The following is a 17178-nucleotide window of genomic DNA, read 5'->3' as shown; positions in this document are numbered from 1 at the left end:
TGTGCCGTACTTCAAAGTGTTCTCAAGGTTGCAACAAATGGGGACTGTAACCCGGAGGCAAAACAAAAACTACTTTGAGAAGACACACTACGCTTGACTAGTGTTTTTTTCTATATTCTCTGTTCCCTTCTTCAATCAACCAACAAATCAACCAACCAGACAAACAAGCCTTTATCTAAATGAGGCAGCATTACTGATAACAACAAAGATGTTCTGTATCAGAACGGACGGTAGCTCATGTTAAGTACAAATGGTAAGATTCAACACACTATTCCAAATGACTGTATATGATATTGTTCTAGAACCCATGTGATTAGGATCTTGGGACTAGCCTCCGATGGTCTAGGCTTATTGTCCACCACTATGTTACATTTGTAGCAACCGAATGCAGTTTGTAAAGAAAACTGATAGATGCCTGAAAATATTGCATCTGGTGATGGTATGTGAGCAACAGCTGTTTTCATTTTAAATAATAAAGTCAAATGACATCAAGTAATTATAAATGTCAGTCCTCTACGCTACAAGTTACAGAGATATTAACAGACTTGAACTGCTATAAAGGAATTCTTCTCTGGTGATTTATTCTCACTTCTTCTCACTTTTTGAATAAAAACGTCTCACCTCTCAGTAACTGTTGCTCTTTTTTTTTTAAACTCCATTAACCACTTAACAAGAATGAAGTTCAGCGTAAAGAAACAAGTTCACACCCTGTCTCTCAACTTAAGAGGATGTTCAAAGTCATTCACAAAAACTGCCGTCACTGATCGATGGAAATATACATCAGGTAGTCCAGGACGCTTGTTTTCTCTCTTGCTCTATGTAATACTGTATGTCTGTATGCCAGATACAGCATGAATGGGAATCCAGCAACTGGCTAACATAGTTTAGCACAAAGATTGGAAACATGGGGAAACATCTACTGCAGTCTACCTTGGGACTTGTATAGATAATACATTGAGTCTATTTAGGAGCTTTATGGGTGCTGGTGGTCAGAATTTGCCATATTTTCACAGAGCCTGATTGGCCTTTTCACCCTTTTCCACTCTTTACACAGAGCTAAGCTAACACTCTTCTGGTAATAACTTCATACAGTATATAGAATGCATGGAGATGAGAGAGTGGTATTGTGCTCCTCAATTCTCTATTGTGTTGTTTCAGCAGCACAGAAATCACAATGAGACATATAATCGGAGTCAGTAGTTTAGCTGTAAAAGTGCAGGTTTGTAAGCACACTTACATGTGTCTGTCACAACTTCATCTCAAAAGCAGATTGCTCTTTCGTGCTAAAAATCCCTGTGCAACTAAAACCATTCAGTGTTTATTAATATTATTCATTTAAAACAACGCTTTGTTAAAAGGAGAGAACATTTATATAACACTCACTGACTCAGAATGTCCCATATTTACTCATCAAGGCCTGATGTACTATCTACAAGACATTGCTCTGGTTTGGTTGAGTCATTGTCACGGTTCTATATCAGCTTTCACAGGGTTTGATATATCTCCTTGTTCATTAGGGGGGCTTCACTTATACCTGAAATCCACAGAGATTCCTCTGATGTCAGATCTGAGAGGATTATCCAGGTTTCAGTGAGACAGATGGAGGAGGATGAAACACCCAAAAAAAAAACAAGCTGATCTTGGGACTCTAGTGGAGAAAATGTCCCATAAGGGGAAATAACTGGAGACTGACTGTTTGGGTTTTTAATCGCCTATGAGAAAATATCTACCATGTAGAAGTCGCCTTGAACAGGGTAAGCTCTATAGTGTTATTTTGCTTTAATCAACCTTTCCTGTGTCCTAAGAGAGCTGGTAAATGACAGGTAATTTCCTTAATATAACAGCTTTTTAAATTGTTGTTAGGACAGATTTTCACAGAATTTGGTAATTGGCACCTACTTAAGTAGTGTATTAAATTTGTTTTGCTGAACCTGAGTTCTGCAACTCATTGAGGAGGATGTGCTGCACTCTGTGTTTGATATTATGCTAAATTCAATATTTTTGTGGTTGTTAAGAAAGTCACTTTGGTGTGTATATTCAACATATGACAATTTATTGGCTTTAATAATAATCAGTTTATAAAAAAGACCAGAAGGTTATCCGATGATGGAAATAATGCAGCCACATCTGCACCATGTGTATGTGTTTAAAAATAATTCATTCTGATTTACTCATTCAACTCCGTGTTAAGTGTCTAATGTAGCTGTTGGCATATTACTATAGGACTGACCAATTCTTTTATGGGACAAAGGGGACAGCCGTGCCTGAACACACATCCTGTACACAATGCTTTAAGGTGTACTATCAACACTAAGTCAACGTTCAACATTGATTGAGAGGAAGTTTGACTGAAAGTGTCATTTTATAATCAGGACAATCTAAAGGGTTATTATATGAACAGACTACTGAAACTAGTTTATGCTGAAGCGCCATACAAATGCACTTTTGGGCTTAATAACTTTAAAATAAGAAATTGAATCTGAAATTGAAAGATTAACTGTCCATTAAGTTACCAAAACTCAAGCAGGCATAAAATAAATATAGCAAGAGCATAGACTGTAAGACAAATATGAGAACTGAATACTTTGGAGAGGCGTATTGAGCCCTGTTCTGACTTTTCCGTCTCTGAGGCTCCTGCTGTTTGCTAATGGAACATTGGTTTGATACTCTGTGATGGTCAAATGAAGCTGCTGTCTCTATTGACTCTTCCCCTCAGTGTTGAGTAAGTGGATGAATACAGTGTCAGGCTCTGCAGCTGCAAGGGCCACTGTGCTGGGGGAAAACAGGCAGTCTCGGCCAAAGTAATCCTTTGGCAAAGACTGGTGTCCCAGACGCTAGCACAGCAATGATCCACACAGAGAGGTGGGGGGGGGGGTTATGATGTACTTTAGGTCACCAGACACTGACATTGTCCCTGCATTGACAACTGTATTCACTGTTTCTTTCATTTGTATAATCTATTAACATCTTAGACAGTGATGCGGTTGTGTAAATTCCAGGGTATGAGGCTGATGTTTTTGTATCCTATTAGCATTAGCTCTCATCACTAGCAGTGCTGATCTGCTAAGCCGCTGTGTTGTTTTTTCAGGTGTGTCAAAAACCCCGTGTGGCATTATCACATCCGCCTATGTGTGAATTAAACCATCCATAGGAGGCTTAAGTTCAGCAAGGGTCCATTCAAAATGTGCTATGGGTAGATGAGTGCAGACAGGTGTGATTACAGGGAAGTAAAAACGTGGTGCTCATTAGTGAACAGTTGAAAGGTGAATGACACTGTTTTTTTTTTTTTTAAATCATTCAGTCAAGTATTCTGCATGTGCGTAAAACTCATCATGTGTGGGAGTGAGCAATGACTCTCTCCAAGCCCACAGAATACGGCCATAAATAGCCTCACTTACATAAAACTAACCCATAAATTTGAACTGGAAGTAGCCTATTTTGGTAATTCAGCAGCGATAGGCATTTAGAGCAAACACAATAAACATCACATGAAGTTTATTTACAGGAGTTCGCCAGAGAAGTGCAGAGCATGACTGCTCCCTGGTGTTCTCTTATTAATGAAAGATCAATTCATTATTGCATATGCAGAGGGGATGACTAACAGACCACAGAGAGGTGCACGAGGGGGCTCCATGTTGGAAAGCACACCTGCAGGATCCATGAGTTGCCGAATCGATCTCTCGTGAGCGCATGGCTGTGCTGAACTGGGGCATTTTTCACCTATAGGCTGCATCACGTGGACTGCCGGTCATTGATCACAACAGTGGTCGCTTCAGTATGTGGAAGAGGGGAGGGGGTGGATGGAAATGACATGGCTGTCACTGTGACATGGTAGATATATAAGCTGCAAATGATGTGCACGTGCCTTTTTAATATGCAACACATCAAAACCCATGTGGCTCTGTGAGGCTGTTGTGGTGGCTTAGATAGGACATCAAATAGGCTACACACTCATCCTGACATCATGGACCACAGACAGATTTGTGATGAAAAATATTCGCGTTAAATAGGAAGGCTGGTAGAAAGCAACAGAAGCTGTAAATGTTGCACAAGCTAATATTATATATGTAATGGCCTACACGCTGTTTCCTAAATACTACTTGGAGCCATAACAGCTCAACGGGCTACAGGCGTCTTTATAACGCGCAAATCTGGAGGGGCATGCAGCCAGTCACAGACGCTGATATGGCACATTAATTTTCAATTTGCAGCTCCACGATTCAAGTGTTACAGTCCATATTTTACGACCAAGGTTGGTATATATGCGCTAATTATCCCCCCCGTGCGCTCATATCCCGCCGGGAAAGCAGGGTTGCATCGCCGCATCTCTAAAAAAGCGTCTTAAAAAAAAAAAAAAAAAAAAAACACAAATAATTCTCCAGACAAATGTCGCGTCTTGTTCTTACCTGTGCCGTGAGCCAAATCGATACCCGGTTCGGTGAGTATGTTCGGGTCACTTTGAGATCTGCCTCGTTGCAGACAGCCGTCTAGTCCATCTGATGTAGCCATGGGGAGACAGCGGAGGAATCCTGAATAAAATATTGAAAACCCAAGCAGAGGCAGGCAAGGTCAGGAGGAAAGCAGCAACCTAGTGCAGATTTAATTCGCTCTGACAACAGCCGCTTTTAGCATCTACCAGGGAGCCATGGCTGAGCAGAAATTCCGAGTGTGTACGTGTGTATGGATGGATGTGTGTGTGTGTGTGTGTGTGTGTGTGTGTGTGTGTGTGTGTGTGTGTGTGTGTGTGTGTGTCTGGGCTGTGTGCGCGAGGATGTGTAGAAGTGGGAGGGGTGAAATGCCCCCGATGATGCCCGTCCCTGTCCAGCAACACGACCACATTTTCAGCACAACTATGCTGCATTGTTACACTTGAAGAGCACACTGAAAATGTAATGTAGGCTATTAATAATAATAATAATAATAATAATAATGTTGTTTTTAATTAGCAGTTCACGCGTCACCTTCGCACCCTTCTCGAGAATTTTTGTTATTATAGTTTTAAACATCTGTATAGTAATGAAATGCATGAGTTACTCAAGCAATCACGGATTAGTTTGATGGATATACCTGTGATTGGTTAATGACTTAGAATGTACCAATTGAGATGTTATAGGCTATACAGGGTAGGCTTGATAATGGATATTTTCTGTATAATATGCGTTGCAATTTTATTTATCAAGGAGGACTGTATGGCAAACGTGTATCTGTTATCTTCTGTCAAATTTAAAAGTTATCATGTCAAAAGTGCGACAGGCTTATTGTTAAGAGAACAAGGGATATGGAACCTCATGTTTAAAATCCAAGTGTATTTAATAAATGTTAATAAAAGGAGTAAATTCCACTACTTGTTAATGATTTCTAATGATATATAGAATAGTATTTCCATGTTGGCATTTTCCAGGGAATGTCTTAGAAATAATCACGTTTTAACAAAGAAGGTGCATATCAATGCCTTAAGAATCAGGAAACATCCCATTGGCTGGTTCTGTGTGTGACGCACCAATGCGGAAGTGAACCACTACCGGAAGAAAAAGAAAAATGGCAGCTCACAGGTGCAGCTTCTCGGCTATTCTGCGTATTTTTTGTTACGTTAGCTGGTTAGCATTTATTGTCGCAGAAAGTCAAGAAACGAAGCTGAATGATGCCCACCGTGCCTCTGCTGTTGAACGTCCACACACCGACGACACCGCCAGACGAGTGAGCGAGCAGCCTGCGGTGGAGGAGACACAGACTGCTGAAGATACTGAACAACAGGAGCCTGCTGCACATGAAACAGTGGTCCCCTCTTCAGTACCGAGCTTTAAAGATGATTTCCAAGAGGAACTGGTCATCAGACCCTTGCACTCAGGAGATATTTATGCCAGCTTCCAGTTTCGCACACTGTGGGAAACAGATTTCATGAGTGGAAACAAAGGTAAGTGTTAGGCCTGATTTAAAAAGTCCATTAGATTTACTTCTGGTTATCAAAGGCTTGTACACTTACATGGTAATAGAATGTCACCTCGTTATAATTCACTGCATCGTTTTGTGTCGTAAATAGTGCAAATCAGATTCATGTTTGGTGGAGCATATCTACTTATAGATGATTTATGAGGGTTTAGGTTACAATTATTGTTTGAATACATACTTATTTAAAATGATAAGACAGGTGTACTTTATAGTCTTTTAGTATTTTGTGTACTATATCAGTTTCCCCATTCCATCACTGCTCAACTCACCAAGAAATATAAAACATGCTCGATAGAAATCTAAAAAATTCTATAAATGCCTAGTTTTCTTTTTTTTTATAGTACACAGTCAATTCATGTACATATCAGTAAACAATACAATACACTAACCCTTCACTGTGTAATGCTGTGTGTTTTTTTTTTAGTATCCCACTATCGGCTGTATCCAAAGTCTCTGGGCCAGGTGATCTCCAAGTTCTCAGTGCGAGAGCTGCACATCTCCTTCACACAGGGCTACTGGAGGACAATGCAGTGGGGGCAGCCTTTTCTGCCCTCTCCTCCAGGAGCCGAACTCTGGGTCTGGTTCCAAGATTCTGTGACAGAGTAAGTGTGGCCCTCTCTAGTTACCGCGGCGCATTAGGGGTGAAATGAATGTGCCTTTTGTAAGTAATGAGACCGAAAGCTTATCGGAGAAGTTGTCATCAGTGAGTTATGCGAGACTGAGACCAATAACAAAAAGTTGAACCTTACCATTACTGGAATCACTGGTGAACATCAGGGTTTTGCTTAGGGTGCGGTCACACAGGCAGTCCCACAGAAAGACAAAGTCTCACTTGTCATTTATTTGCCAATGCTGATAGATCTTACTGAATTTAGGAAATAACTATCTTCAAACACAATGTGGCATGACAAGGTAAAACTAGTTTCACCAAAAAGTAAAAGACAGTTTTGTAAAAACAATTTGGAGAAGACCAAAATTAAATCAGTGTCCCTGGCTTGGGCGTCTGCCGAGGCTCATTTTTGTTCTGATAACTTCTACATGCAAAACCTTTAACATAAAAAAAAAAATGGCTGTACCTATATATGCCTGGCTATCTGATGTTCTTTCCATGCATTAATATACACATTTTCTGCTCCTTTCAGTGTGGATGGCACGTGGAAGGAGCTGACAAATGTTTTGTCGGGGATCTTCTGTGCTTCACTGAACTTCATAGACTCCACCAACACTGTTCAGCCCAGTGCATCCTTCAAACCGCTGGGAATAGGAAATGGTACAAAAAGACTTCTTGTATCTCCATTTGCAATACATAAAGATCTGTATTGATGAGCCTGTGTCATGCTAATGGTACCATAATATGTCTTGCGATTGTGCAGCATGAAGGTATTACAGAAACTGTCAAAGATTTATTGCATTACTAATTTTTTTTTTATTGTTTTGGGGACTTGAAGATACAGACCACCGCTTCCTTCGTTATGCTACCCTCCCACGAGAGATTGTTTGTACTGAGAATTTGACACCCTGGAAGAAACTCTTGCCATGTGGATCAAAGGTCTGTTTTTCTGTTTGTCGATACAAATGTGCCCTATCTAACTGTTTCATGATGCAAACTCTGACTTTAATCTTGACCCTCCTTTATGAGACAGACATTCTTAATGTCAGTGTTCTTACAACCTTTGCTGTTCAAAGTTAGTGTGCTTGCGGCTAACTCTGTTTTTTTCTTATGTTGTCCTTGCAGGCTGGTCTAGCTGTCCTGTTGAAATCAGAGAAACTCTTTCACAGCAGTTTCCATTCCCAGGCAGTGCACATCAGACCTGTATGCCAGGACTGGGAGTGCAAAACTTCATCCTGGGAGCTGAGACAGACACTGAATGTGGTGTTTGACCTGCACACCTCGTCACAGGGAAAACGAGGTACACAAAAGAACATTCTGACTGCATTATTCCAACAATAAAATCCAGAGATTAATAGCGCTGATGTCTGTGGGGGAAAACATGATGACATTGCTCTGGCCTAAGTTCACCCAAGCTTTTTGTCCCTTCAGAGTGGTCTCTGTTTAAGATGTTTTCGCGGACCCTGACCGAAGCTTGTCCACTGGCCTCCTCCAGTAAAATCTACATCGACGTCACAGACAATCCTGAGGTTTGATTCCCACATAATATGCTTTCCATTCTTAATGATTATGTCTTTCCTTTCATGCAGTGATCTATGCAGTGATGAAGCCAAAGTTGACAAGTTCTACAGAACTGTTAAGAGTAGTATAAAAGTTGAGATATTTAAAGGTTACCTCTGGTTTTTATTGCCACCATGCTTACATCAGAGACCTACACCTCTACCATGCAGCAACATCAACACATCCAAGATTTTGTTTTTATGACTTCACTAAGCCAAAGAAAATCAACAAGCTAAGTCATGACATTGTGGTTTTGGTTTGGTAAATAAACCCCTTGTGCATATGAGTACACAAAGCTTTTTTTTCTTTTGGGCTTTGACAGTGTTGAAGACACAAGTTTTCATACAGTTTATTGAACAGATATGTGCGTGTGTGTGTGTGCAGGCCATGCACACATAGACAAAAAAAGGGGCTTGAGCACCTGCTGTTTTGCCCTCTATCGAGAAAGTGCCCTTTTTTTAAAATAAGAAATGTATTGTTTGTGCACAGACTGGCCCAACAAACTTAGATTAGTAAAGAAGATCAGGTCAGGAGATCCAGGCCAAGAAGATGCCCTTTAGTTCATCCTCTTTTCTCCTGCAGCTGCAAGTGCACGCGGCCACACACCAAACGCTCATAATGCACAGGCACAATAATAATTACAAAAAAATGAGTTAGTATAAAAAAGCACAATAAATATGATAAATCCTTAGGCAACACAAAGTTGTCTGAACGCTCATGCCAACTTCCATCATTGGGGCGGCTGTGGCTCAGTTGGTAGAGTCGTTGTCTCTCAACTGGAAGGTTCGATCCCCAGCTCCTGCAGCAACGTGTCCAATGTGTCCTTGGGCAAGACACTTAACCCCAAATTGCTCCCGCTGCTTCATCAGTGGCGTATGAATGGGATTACTTACTCTGATTGTCTCACTACAGAGCAGCCTCTGCTGTCAGTGTGTGAATGTGTAGGTGTGACTTGCAGTGTAAAAGCGCTTTGACTAGTCACTTAGAAGACTAGAAAAGCGCTATACAAGCTCAAGTCCATTTCGCATTTATCATCATTGTCTGCGTAAAGAGTTGCAAAATCAAGACAATTCAATTGTCAATAAGAACATTCTTTGTATGGGTTTGGTCTTAACCGTTGGGAGTAACCTCAAGTATGCTGCAACAGGGCTGCAAAGGCCATGAATGAACAATATAAACTTAAAAATACTCCAAAAATAAATGCTATTTATTTGTTGATCATCAAAGACAGACGTTGTGCTCTTGTTGGTAACAGGGATTGTTAATATTTACATTTTAAGAAAATAAACTCAACCGGGACCCTTAAAATGTTTAAACCGATGCAGCAGATTACAAAGTGAATGTTGTATTTCTTTAATTTCATTTAATAGTAGGTATGGAGGTGGGAAACAGATTTGCCTGAGAGAGATTTGATGATTTTTGATTTTTGCAGGGGGAGCAGTTTGAGGTGACCCCGGCCACTCCCCTGCTGAGCAAAGCAGTGGTGCTGGGGGACAGACGGACCTTCTCTGTCTATGATCTGACCCAACAAATCACCTTTGGCACTATGCGCTCCCTCAACCTGCTGATCCGATGGAAAACCAGTGAGGGTGAGTGAGGAGAGCACAGTGTGACACACAGCTTTGAGTGAATGGCTGGACGTGTGTGATCGTTTACCATAAAAACAATTGAGCAAAAAGACCCAGATCATCGTTAAATGCAATAAAACAAGACTGTTCTTGTTGTGTGCAGTAGGTTTCAATGAAAGATAATTCCAAATTGTTTTGTCACCCATGGTAAAAGTTTTAAGATACACAATGTTTTCAACAAAGAAGGAAAGATAAATTGGCACAGTGTAGACTTGAATCTTAATTTGGTGTTACTGTCATATTTATTGTCTCTGCTGCAATGGTTACCTCATGGATTATCATCAATTCCTCCTCTCATTTTGGCTACCTGAAGGTGACATGCTGCGTCCCCTGCTCCACGCAGAGCGCTATGTCGCTGGTTACGGTCTGCAGACCGGAGAGATTCACACGCTGATGTACAACAACCACCCCTACAGGTCTTTCCCTGTACTGCTACTGGACTCTGTGCCGTGGTACCTTCGACTCTACATCCACACCCTCACTGTCACCAGCAAGGGAAAGGACAACACGCCCAGTGAGTCACTTTACAGAGCACAGAGAAGCGGATGTGAACGTGAAACTGCAAAAGATCAAAAAAAGCAGATGAGTGGAGTGCTGCATGGGTGTGGAAAAATGTTGAAAAAATGTTACAAAGAAGTGTCCCTCTGGTGCTCTTCAGCGTGGTAATCCAACATAGAAGTTATTGAAGCGATCTGAGGCACTCAGAGGGATGTTAATAAAAAGCATTTATTTCATCAGGGCCACAGACTCATAGGAACATGACAACATGTTTCAGCCATGCAGGCCTTCATCTCCAGCCCTGATGAAGGCCTCCTCAGAATTCTTTAGTAAGATCCAAATGCTATACAATAGAATTCTCAGAGAATAGAAACATTAATAAAGCATGTCACAACTGGTTACTTCATGAGAAACCTGATGTCATCGGTCCTCGGTCTACTTACAGTAAAGATGTGAGTAAATGGACTTGAGCTTGTATAGTGCTTTCTAGTCTTCTGACTACTCAAAGCTCTTTTACACCGCATGTCAAACCTATACATTCACACACTGATTGCGGAGGCTGCTTTAAATAGTAATAGTATGTAGATTCGCTGACACCACCTTCGTCACACATGCATGGAAAAGCATGATTATAAGCACCAAATATTCCTCACTTTATCCCAAAATGATTTTGAAACTATCTATAAAAGACATGTCTTATCAAATACCTCCCAGTTACATTACATCTGTTTGTTTTTGCTTTCATTAGAATTGATAGACACATGTTCATCTACCAACAATTTTAACCACCACTCAGGAGTCAGCAATTTGATGATCAGTGATTTGTCTTGCAGTTGTGTTAAGTGGTAGCAAACAAAGACTAGAACAGGCTGATTCCCAGAACAAGCTTTTCAAAATGTTGTACTTAGATGCACCTTTACCCTCCAAGTTATCCTATAGGAATCATTATTTCATTCACTTCCATGCAGATGCTTCTCTTCACCAGAAGGAGGAGAAAATGAGTCATATTTCCTGTCATAGTTTTAGTAAACAATCCTTTTTACTGCCTACTTGTCTTAGCTTTGTTTTTGCTTACATTCTATAAAAACATTATTTAAACTAATGATTGGTATTTATGTAGTTTTGTCAAATTGTGTTGTACACCTTAGTCAATCATGATACATTTTTAACACTCTAAATACTGTAGGCTACATCCACTACGAGCCTTCTAAGGACCGTGTGAGGCCCCACCTGCTGGAGATGCTGGTCCAGCTTCCTCCTAACTCCGTCACTGAGGTCACAGTACAGTTTGAGAGGGCTCTGCTCAAGTGGACTGAATACACCCCTGATCCCAACCACGGCTTCTATGTTGGGTAGGCATACAAGTTCCTTTCAATATTGAGAAAGAAGATGTTGCTTCTTATGTAGGTGTTGTCTGATTTTCATTTACAGTACGTGAATTATTCTTTTATCAAAACATTTTTCTTAGTCTTAAATGTAAGTTGGGAAAGGTAGATAAGGGTAAAACAGTGTCATTTAGCATATGTCTGTCATACATTATACAAGAAATGTTCTTTTGTTTGACAGCTGATGATCTGTTGACTTGTAACAGGTTTCTTTTGGGGGTTTGGGGGTTTATTTTTAGGATCTGTCATATCTCTCTGACATACAAAAAGACAAAAATCTTTTTTTTCCACATCTAGGTCGTCAGTAATTAGTTCCCTTGTACCAAGCATTGTTGCCATGGATATTAACAGCACTCAGGAACGCCCACTATTCAGCAGCTTGTAAGTATTGAGTTATTGCTGCTCATTCAACCTGTTGTATTGGTTTCTATAGAGAAAGTTAAATGATCAAATCCCAAATCTTTCCCAGTTTTCCATGTAAAGAGGAGTCCAGCTACTTCGTACGAGTGTACACAGAGCCTCTTCTGGTCAACCTGCCCACTCCAGACTTCAGCATGCCTTATAATGTCATCTGCCTGACCTGCACTGTGGTTGCCGTGGGCTATGGCTCCCTTTACAACTTACTGACCCGGAGTTTCCAGATAGAAGAGCCCAGCCCAGGACTGGCCAAGCGGCTAGCCAACATCATCCGCAAAATGAGAGGTGTGCCGCTACTCTGAGGCCGGTCACAAATCCAACTTGCTCCAATTTTAGAAGGGAAGTTTTCCTTTTGGTGTAACCACTGGTAAACATGTGACACATTCAGGGACAAATTGAGTCTGAAGCACTGGTTTGAATGTTTTTTTAAGACGGACAACTTGAAGGTTTTGTTTAGGAAGAAGACAAATGTTTCTTTTGGACATTACTGTTCAGGATACTTTTCTGCCGGCTATGGAGGATTATTGAAATTGTAGACATTTGCCTACTGTGTTGAAAAGTCAGAGTTTTGTTATTGTTTAACAAGCTGGAGGAACCAAAGCTGTTCAGTATACTGCTGAACTAACTGCTTCCAACTGTTACGGTTTCATTCTTTTGTGAATGTTTGAATCCATAACTTCATGACACAGCCACAAAGCATTGTGTTAGTGTTTGAAAACAATGGAATATTTAAGGAATGATAAAACAATTTGACATATTTTCACAAACCTAAGTCATGGCAGGAAATCAACTAAGGAATTCCCTGTTCCCAAACACAAATACAAACAGCATCATAGCCTGATTTTAAAATGTTCATATATATTCCCTCTTTATGTAAAAGTTCCTTATTCAGTTTTTAATATATATGATAAAATGTGACCACAGAAATACTGAAAAGTTACCAAAACTTTTATTTAAATAAAGTGTGTTTTATGATGAGCAGAAAAGACATGACTTTCTGCTTCCTAATTATTTATTTTGTTCTCATTGGGTGTTGGATGCATGCTTCGCCTTTTCTCATTAGTTCAATGCAGTTTGAGCAAAGTTTATGGTGAATTATGAAAAAGATTTGACTCTTCCATGAAATTCTAACTTGCAAAAGTAAAACTTTCCTCTGTTCTGCTTGTCTGTCCAGAAGTTTGAAGCATTACTGTGTGAATGGATGGGTCTGTGTTGAATCTTTAATGTTCTTTGTTGCCTTGTCAATAAACAACATATTTTCTTCATTTGATTAAAATACTACCTGTGAAAGAAGTTTCTCCCTCTAAGCTGAGCTGCAGCTCTATTACTTCCCACTGAGTGCCCACATTTTTGTGTAAACAAACTTGGCCCCTTCTGGCAGACTCATGAAGAACAAACACAGATGTCTCTGTATTTGGCCGGTCAGCGATTCTCACCCCTACACGTTTGGCAACAGCATGAAGCAAAAACAAAGGAAATAACAGCATTCCACATATGTGATGTGGATCTCTGGTCAGCTGCAAACTATGTTATCTCTCAAGCAAGTAGACACACAGACGGAGAGCAGAGCTCTGCCTTTAGGCTCTGTATTTCAGGGATGCATTACGTGCCTCCCTTGAGTCTCACTGACAAAGCTTTCACTTTATCCGTTACATATGTTTGTGATTATTTTGACAAGTTCACTTTATACAGTAGTTGCACTTTTGTACTTTCCAAATTGAATTTGGATGTTTAAAAAAAGCAATTTAAGCTTTGTTTTACAGTCATTTTCAACAAGTTTCTGTATAGTGAAGTTTCTTTCCAAAAATCTTCTCCAATCCTGTATTTGATCATGCCTTCAAACCCCTTCATTTTAGCCCTGCTCAAAAAACATTTGTTTGACCACACCCCTCTGGAAGTGGATGTGCTTTCGGCTTTCCTGCACCATGTCCAATTGTTTATGTTCAGACTGAGAGGGCAGAACAAACACCTAGCTGTGAGAGTGTCACCCTCCTAGGGGAGGGGTTACTGCCCTTTGTGATGTCACAAAGGGAAAATCTCCAAACGGCCTGTTTGAGCACACATTTTCTGAAAAGTGGAGCAGGAAAAGACGGAGAGGATGGATTTTTCTCATAATCGAGGGGTTTGTAGACAGGCTAGGGACACATATCAGTGCCAAAAAATGTAAAGTGCATTTTCCATAATATTTGACCTTTGAGATATGTAAATGTATGACTCATAAATCTTGAAATAGGTTACGAATGGTACTTGTTCACTCATTGAAAGAGATTTGTTTTCTGCCAAAGAGAACTACTCATTCTTGGCATATTTCATTTGTTTTCACAGTCCAGTTCATTCCAATGAAAACCTTAAAAGAAACACGAGACACTTCAGCCAAACTTCTGGTAAAATGTTTATTGTTTGAAACATAATGAATCTACATCGATCCATACCCCAAAGTCATAAGCAAGCAACACATAGAGAAGTACAGAAATATTGTTATCATGTAAACTATACCTGAAGAGCACTAATTATCTTATACAGGTATTGTTTGAACTACTTTACTGCATCAAATGAAGGTCATTTAAAAGTTCCTACTAGTTACAATACAAACACAGTTTCTTCAGATTATTTTAGACAATGGATGCTAATCCACCAAAAAGGTCCTGACTGAGTCATAGTAACAAATGATCAAGATATGCAGATGTTTGTACATAAAGTGCAGCATATAGCAAACTCCTTTGCAATGTTATGAATTGCAATTGAATTTATCTCTTCAATATAAAAAACTAATGCTTAATGTGTGACACTAAACAGACGTTCTCATTACTCGATACATTTTCTATTTAGATGAATAAAAGAATCCAAACAGTGCTGCTGTCCTGTGAATCAACAGGGCTCACTGCAGGCATGACCGCAGGTCGTTCTGCAGCACTTCTGCTCTCCTGGACACTGACCGTCATGATAACAATACTCTGCACACATGGGGGTTCCCTGGGGTAGAGCACAGCGACCTGGCTTCACTGAAATACCAAAGACAAAAATATCCTGTATCAAATAACTCACCAACATTAAGTCATCACACAAAATTTGAAGACTTGCAGGGGGGTCTGAGGTTGTCCAGATCTAACCTGTGTATGGTGCAATGCACTCATGTCCACATCCATTGTGACAGCACTTTTCTTCATTGGGGCAATCACTGTCATTAGAGCAATACTCAGCGCAAAGGCCTGAGCCCCACTGCCTCCGAGGACACACTCCAGGCTTTGCTGTAGGGACAAGAAAAATTGAATAAATAGGAATAAAACAGAAATTTGGAACACTAGTCTGGAAAACAGCTTTTGATTGGACTGGACAACCTGTTGTCCTATTGAATTCCCATCAGAGTCAGTTTAGTCTCTGAAAGTAATTGAACTGAAGATTTATCAGCTGCACACTTGAGAAACTTTAAACATGGTTCATACTGAAAGCAGGAGGGACACAGACAGCTCCGCAGTCAAAGACACAGCATTTGTGGTCTGCAGGACAGTCATCATCACACACACAGCCTTTATGTGATGGGACAGCATTCAGGAGACGAGGGCAGTGGCCTGGCTTTGGAAGAATCACTAAGAGAGAGAGTTAAAAATGTATCACAAAGGGAGATAAATCAGCTTTGATCACTGGGGTAACAACATTTTGTATTAGCTATACAACTTGTTTGTGTCATGAAACAGACATTTTTGTAGACAACTTTTCCAAACATATACAAAAGACTACCTTCTGATTAAAACAAACATACCTGTCAAGTTGCCATTAGCTTCTGCAGCAAAAGCAATGTGCAGAAATGCACCAAGCGTTAGAACCAGCGCATAAACCACTGAGCAGGGTTTCTCCATGTTAACTTCTTGCACACAAGAATGTTCTCCTGTTAGGACAAATATTCCAGTACACAACCTGCAGGCTGAGTAGCTTCATCACAGGATGCTGGGTCCCTGTGCCTGCAGAATTACATTCCTGTGTGTCAGTGCTTTTATTGGATGTCAGAGAAAACACACTTTACTGCTTCTGCTAATGGAAATTGTTTGGTCTGTAATGATAGAGAGTGTTTTATTTGTATTCATTAAACTACCTCTGTATTTGTGCCAAAATAGTAACCTGTATTTTATTTTGACTAAAAGTGAGACTAGAAACAAGCGAGAAAAAAAGGCAGCAAGCAGAAATCACCTTAGAAAAAACTCAATTATAAGGTTCTGGTCAACATAATGGAGTTGCATGGGTATTTTATAAATATATTTACCATGTTACGAAGAGCATGTTGCTGTATAGTAAGGAAAATTATGTGATTGCAGTTTTATCTGCTATTGGTGATATTTCTGCACTTGGTCTCATTTTTTCTTTCTTTCAGAACTTCTTCAAAACATTTCTGATGTAACATTAAATTGGCTTCTTTCATTTATATATTTTTTTTGCTCTTTGCTCGGTTTTTGTACCTCTTTGCTTATGTTTTCCTTTTCATGCAAACATCACTTGAACTTAAATCTTGATTTGAGGCCTTTTAGTTTTTCAGCAACAGCAACCAGCAAACAAAAAAACCTTGACAATTGTATAACAGAGGAGACTGATTGCTTTTTCTTTGAAAACGACACTCCAGGAATTCTCAGTTAGCACACTGCCATCTATTGGCAACATCAGGAGTCACATGTTAGATATTTAATGGCACAATGTTCAATCATGTTTTACTTGAAATTAAAAACCTAAAAACGGTTAGGGTTTTAATTCTGTCCTTACAAAAAATTAATTTTGCTCTCAGATTTAGTTATTTAACAAATGGTGTCTCAAACTGTAGACCATAGATAACAGCTTTATTGTGTTTTTAATTTTACTAAGTTTGTCTTGTTAAATACAGGTATCATTATTTCTCTCTCTGCCATGAAAATTGAGGACAGGCAACTCAAATGGTCCTTTCGATATCTGCATCTAGCTTTTCAGGGCACATTTTTACAAACATTTTTTGTTCATATGCATTAAAACAATAGCTCTTTCCAAGTGCAGTCAGACCAGATTAAAATAAAAAAGGATGTACATGGTAACACACTTATATAAGCGAGGTGCTCTTTCATTTAATGAATTTGGTGAGAGAGCTTCATAAGCTGTTTATATTTCCCATATA

General features: G+C 39.8%; 3 protein-coding genes across 5 annotated transcripts in view; 1 reads left to right on the top strand and 2 right to left on the bottom strand.

Moving 5' to 3' along the window:
• phactr3a (phosphatase and actin regulator 3a) overlaps positions 1–4735 on the bottom strand; it is a 32626-nt gene extending 27891 nt beyond the window's left edge. The window contains exon 1 of one of the 2 annotated variants that reach the window (XM_061057377.1): positions 4407–4735. In XM_061057377.1, coding sequence (XP_060913360.1) covers positions 4407–4509 — 103 coding nt within the window. In that variant the 5' untranslated portion in view covers positions 4510–4735. The remainder of the gene's footprint in view (positions 1–4406) is intronic. The other variant, XM_061057376.1, reaches the window with a different exon arrangement.
• Positions 4736–5507: 772 nt separating this feature from the next.
• Positions 5508–13323, top strand: pigt (phosphatidylinositol glycan anchor biosynthesis, class T). The gene is made up of 11 exons (XM_061057147.1): positions 5508–5914; positions 6374–6551; positions 7092–7219; positions 7398–7498; positions 7685–7859; positions 7991–8088; positions 9552–9708; positions 10061–10261; positions 11432–11597; positions 11928–12011; positions 12100–13323. Exons 1-11 carry the CDS (start codon positions 5539–5541, stop codon positions 12347–12349), a joined length of 1914 nt encoding a protein of 637 aa, XP_060913130.1. The 5' UTR covers positions 5508–5538; the 3' UTR covers positions 12350–13323.
• Positions 13324–14421: 1098 nt separating this feature from the next.
• On the bottom strand, positions 14422–15966 carry wfdc2 (WAP four-disulfide core domain 2). 2 transcript variants are annotated; one of them, XM_061057840.1, is made up of 4 exons: positions 15808–15965; positions 15491–15634; positions 15158–15295; positions 14422–15049 (listed from the first exon to the last, which is right to left on the bottom strand). In XM_061057840.1, exons 1-4 carry the CDS (start codon positions 15902–15904, stop codon positions 14916–14918), a joined length of 513 nt encoding a protein of 170 aa, XP_060913823.1. In that variant the 5' UTR covers positions 15905–15965; the 3' UTR covers positions 14422–14915. The 2 variants fall into 2 exon arrangements, with proteins under 2 accessions (XP_060913823.1, XP_060913824.1); XM_061057841.1 differs by lacking the exon at positions 15491–15634 and having other exon boundaries at positions 15808–15966.
• Positions 15967–17178: the final 1212 nt, after the last annotated feature.

The sequence above is a fragment of the Labrus mixtus genome, chromosome 15 (genome assembly GCF_963584025.1).
Source record: "Labrus mixtus chromosome 15, fLabMix1.1, whole genome shotgun sequence".
Lineage (NCBI taxonomy): Eukaryota > Metazoa > Chordata > Actinopteri > Labriformes > Labridae > Labrus > Labrus mixtus.
The sequence above is the reverse complement of the archived record's forward strand: the minus strand, read 5'-3'. Positions and strand labels throughout refer to the sequence as shown.